This window comes from Sinocyclocheilus rhinocerous, unplaced genomic scaffold (assembly GCF_001515625.1).
Source record: "Sinocyclocheilus rhinocerous isolate Xijiao unplaced genomic scaffold, SAMN03320098_v1.1 scaffold157, whole genome shotgun sequence".
NCBI classification, from domain to species: Eukaryota; Metazoa; Chordata; class Actinopteri; order Cypriniformes; family Cyprinidae; genus Sinocyclocheilus; species Sinocyclocheilus rhinocerous.
The window spans coordinates 418,193-422,826 of NW_015665038.1; the positions used below are offsets into that span (position 1 = coordinate 418,193).

At 36.7% G+C, this 4,634-nt stretch overlaps 1 protein-coding gene across 1 annotated transcript; it reads left to right on the forward strand.

The window, feature by feature from the left end:
- The first annotated feature begins 405 nt into the window (after positions 1–405).
- LOC107731058 (mitochondrial import inner membrane translocase subunit Tim22-like) lies at positions 406–2,389 on the forward strand. The gene is made up of 4 exons (XM_016542043.1): positions 406–718; positions 848–1,044; positions 1,894–1,966; positions 2,080–2,389. The coding sequence occupies exons 1-4, from the start codon at positions 460–462 to the stop codon at positions 2,154–2,156; spliced, it is 606 nt and encodes a 201-aa protein (XP_016397529.1). The 5' UTR covers positions 406–459; the 3' UTR covers positions 2,157–2,389.
- Positions 2,390–4,634: the final 2,245 nt, after the last annotated feature.

Below are 4,634 nucleotides of genomic sequence, written 5' to 3' on the forward strand. Positions count from 1 at the left end.
TATTAGATTTTAAGATTTATATTTGTATGTAAGCTACTTGAGAGAGTCAGGACCAATTTACATATCTTTGTTTATTCAAGATAATAATATTGTATTAATATAATAGTGTATATTGTAATATAATATTGGGATTCAAAACACACACAAAAAAACTCGTATTATCCTTATATAAAACATTCTCACAGGACAGTCGTGATAGCAGGTGAACTGCAGCGCTAAAGCAAAGGTCACCTCCCTTTCTGTCGAATCTGCAGAACCTATTATTATTGTTAGAAATGTGTACTACATATTTGTGGCGTAAATACTTATAATTTTATCACATATAAAATAAAATTATAAGTATTTAAGGGACGTTATAACTAAACAAGGTTATTTCTGTTATTTGATTGTTTTACTATTGAATATTGACGAATGTGCTCTTGTTTAACGCCCGTGTGACTGATACAACACGCTTTCAACATGGCTGCGCCCACAAAGAGCACGGATGCCTCAGTCTCAGTTACTACGGGTCAACTGGCAACTGTTTCAGCAGCAGAAAATGTTCCACTACAGTATAGTCTTATTCTGGATCACCTTATGGGTGACAAAAGGCCAATCAAAGACTTGAATCCGACTGTCATGGGTGCTTTACCGAGTCCTCAGAAAACAGAGGAGCAGAAGATGATCGAGAGGGGAATGGAGAGCTGCGCGTTTAAATCACTCATAGCATGTGTCGGAGGTAATTCACTGACAGACAGTCAGCTGTTAGAGGTTTTGTAACGAGGAGATATTCCCATGATCAATGTATATTTAATTCATAATCATCAGCTGTGCAACAGCTCTAATGCAGCGTTTCTCTCTCCTGCAGGGTTTGTGTTGGGAGGTGCTTTTGGTGTCTTCACAGCCGGTATTGACTCCAACGTTGGGCTTGATCCCAAAGACCCCCTAAGGACCCCCACAGCAAGAGAGGTGCTGAGAGACATGGGACAGAGAGGAATGTCGTATGCTAAAAACTTTGCTATTGTGGGTGCTATGTTTTCATGCACGGAGTGTCTCATAGAATCAGTAAGTGCCCTTTGCCCTATTTTGTCTGTCTGACCACTTTCATTGTGTCATCTATTTTTTTTCTCTAGTCAAATAAACAAATGTATGCAAATGTATGTATTTATGGATAGCCGATAGCAAAAACAATTAGATTTTATTTAGTGAAGTTCTCCCACAATGCAATGCATATTTAAACTACCCCTGATTATTGTTTTGCAGGGTGCTTCTCATTTCTTATTTGTACATCCTCGTTTTCTTTCCTTGCGTCTTAGCTCCACCCCCTTAGGATATGAGGAAAGAAAAAGAGGATGGAGGAATTGAAGGAACACTAATTTGTTTATTGGAATATTCTTGATCACTCAAGCGTCACTTCAAAGCGTCATCAGCTGCACTCAAGGGAAATTCATAATAAATATGAATAAAGCAGGATGCCCTGTAGAAATATGTTAAACATGTTTTTCAACAAGAAACACTACCACATAGGATGCACCTGTGTATCCTCACTTATAACTCCTCTGGAAGCTTCCTCGCTCCTCACAGTGTAATTAGAGAATTCAGATGTCTTTCAAAAAGGCCAACTCTCATCAACTTAAATGAACGAGTCATCATAATTTTATACTGATGTAGACTCTATGAATTACTATAGTATACTATTTTAAACAGGTTTGATTAATTTACTGAAATTATGAAAATTAAACTTACTACTCACATATGCATTTTTTTATATGGATTAATGGCTCCACCTAGTGGTTCTGTGTTGGAACAGTCTTCCTACTCATCCATTCCTTGTAGGATGTTTTGCAAAGATTTTTAAATGGCCTATTTGTCAGTACTGATCCTCCATCTGATGAATGGTTTTCTCTTTTCTAGCATCGTGGGAAATCTGACTGGAAAAATGCAGTGTATAGTGGCTGTGTTACAGGAGGAGCCATTGGATTCAGAGGCAAGTCATTTTTCAGTTTGGGGTTAAAGAATAGAAAGGATTTAAATGTGTGGTCATTTTATTTTATTATTGTTATCTGGACTATATGAATAAGCTGTTCCTCTCTTCACTAGCTGGTCTTAAAGCTGGAGTTCTGGGCTGTGGAGGTTTTGCTGCTTTCTCTGCTGCTATTGAATACTATCTCCGATGAACACCAGCTTCAGGACTGTTACCGGGTACTGTTGTGAGTTCCTCACAGTATAATGTTAGACATTATCACGGGGGACACTGTGCAATCTTCTTCTATCCCAGCAATCAAGAGGCGTTCCATCCTTCCAGAAGAGATTCGGTTGTGGACCAATAGGACACCAAACTCAAGCAGAAGTTTTGTATAAGTTTTGTTTATTCTGAGGGGTGTCTTGATCATTCTGTCTCAGACCACCTGATGATGCACATCACCTAAAAACCTCCTAGGACAATATTTGTACATAATTGTGCCCAAAATGTCATGCTTTGTGCTGGTTGATGCACTGAGCTAAATGAGATCAAATGTATAGTAGTACACCTTGTCTGTGGAAGAAATAATAAAGAGTGGTATTAAGTATTTACTGAAGATCGGGGTGTAATGGGGCATACAATCTTCATATTTGTTCACACTTGTCACCTTTATTATGTTATGTACCCTAGTAGTGTTCCAGTGAAATATTGACACACACACTGCTCAGTTTAAAAGAATTCACCAAATCAGATTTATTTTCTTCCAAAGTAGTGTTTGGATTTACAAGTTTCCAGAAATTAAGCTCAATCAAGTGTTTATATTAGTTTCACTCTGAAGCCCCTTTCAAAAAAGGAGAGTTCTTGAAATGTCATTCTACAAACAAACAAACGAACAAACAGAAACCTAAATATATGAAATCTGATACAATATATGTGTGAAAATCAAAATGTTATAAAAAATAAGAGGCAGGGAGTGCTAAAGGTTGTGCATTAGGAAATCTGAATGGATTCATGCTTCGAGGTCAAGCTGACAAGGCAAGGAAGTGCATTTTCCTCACCAGGAAACAGATGATGCAAACATGCTTTCTGGCTACTTCCCAGTTCTCCGAAAAGGTTCCTTTCCCACTGGCCTCTAAACAAGAGTTAATATGCTGAATTGAGTTTGGAGATGCAACCAAGTAATGTGTTGGAAGATACGTGTACATTTTGTTTTTTGGACCGTGCAAAAATCTAGACGAGTAACACGGATTTAAACTGACCTCAGATTAAGCCCACATTGTCCAATCGTGTCTGTTTTATGAGGAAAGGATGCCGTTCAGAAAACTGGGTAACATTACAGACCTTTAGATTTCCTTTAAATTAGTTTCAAGATCGCAAATATAAAGACAACATGGCAAGCATACAGAAAACGATTTTAAGACTTAGAAGCATGTTTAAAGGACAACGTTAGCTGTAACAATTTATTCAAATTATACACTGAAATCAAACCTCCTAGCATAAAGAATTAATGTGTACATTACACTGTGATACAAAGGTTTATCTTAGTTTTGTGTAATGTATTTGAACATAAAAAAAAAAAAAAGTGAGCAGAGATGGCCACAACCTAAAACACCACCTGCCCAGGGCTGCTGTGCACTGAGCTTGTATCAATATCACTCACAACTTTAATACAAGGCACTGTATTTACGATAATCCAGACAACACATGATTTGGGGGTAAAACAAAACTTTTATAGATATTTATTATAGCTTAAATTTCTATCCTCAGACTTTTCTGCATATATTTGCCTTCATCCATTTCTGTTACAACCATCACTATAAAGCTCCAAACCAAGCACCCATCAAACCAGCCTAGTCTAGTTTTGATATGTATTAAAAATCAGAGCAGCTGATAACAATCCTGAACATCTACATCTCTTATTCCTCCACTTCAGTCCTTCTCACAAGACCTGTTAAAAACATGCCCAAGTCATATATTTAATATTTAAGAAAATCCATTTCATGACCATTGAGCCTTATTTTATTTTATTATTATGACAATTAAACATTAATTTTTCATCACCACTGAAAAAAAAAACACATGCTTTCTTAAAGCTGACTTTAGAAAGAAAATTGGCTTGATGTTATTTTACTTTGTTACAGATGTTGGGGTGAAATAAGATCTGGACATGTTTTAATCAGATATACCCAGTTTGTAATTTTCAGTAAAACAACATAAACTCAAAAAGCCAAATATTCCAGTGAGAAAAATTCCAGTCTTTTTGCTGCCAGAGACTGACTGACGCCTGAGCCATAAGCACAGCCAGTCCTGTATAGATCTGAGCCTCTGTGGATGGCAAGTGAGGGAAAGGCAATGAAAGTTTCACTACATGTTACTTGTCTTTAAAAAGTGCCTAGGAGTCTTTGGTCTACCAAACCCAAAACTGTTCTAGGTATTTTCAGTTAGAAATGTTGTGACTTTTTGTAAATCACAGCCTCATCTTTCATCTCTAAATAATAATTGATAAATTATAACATCTTTATCAAACCCTGAGCTGAAAGAGGAGGCCTTGAAGACACTAGACTTGTATTACTGAATAATTGAATTATTTTTTCCCCAAAAAAATATGATTATCAGCATCATGCACTGCAAGTTCACGCATGGCATAAATAAGCCTAAATGTAATGATTTATGGTAATTTTCAATGCTTTTG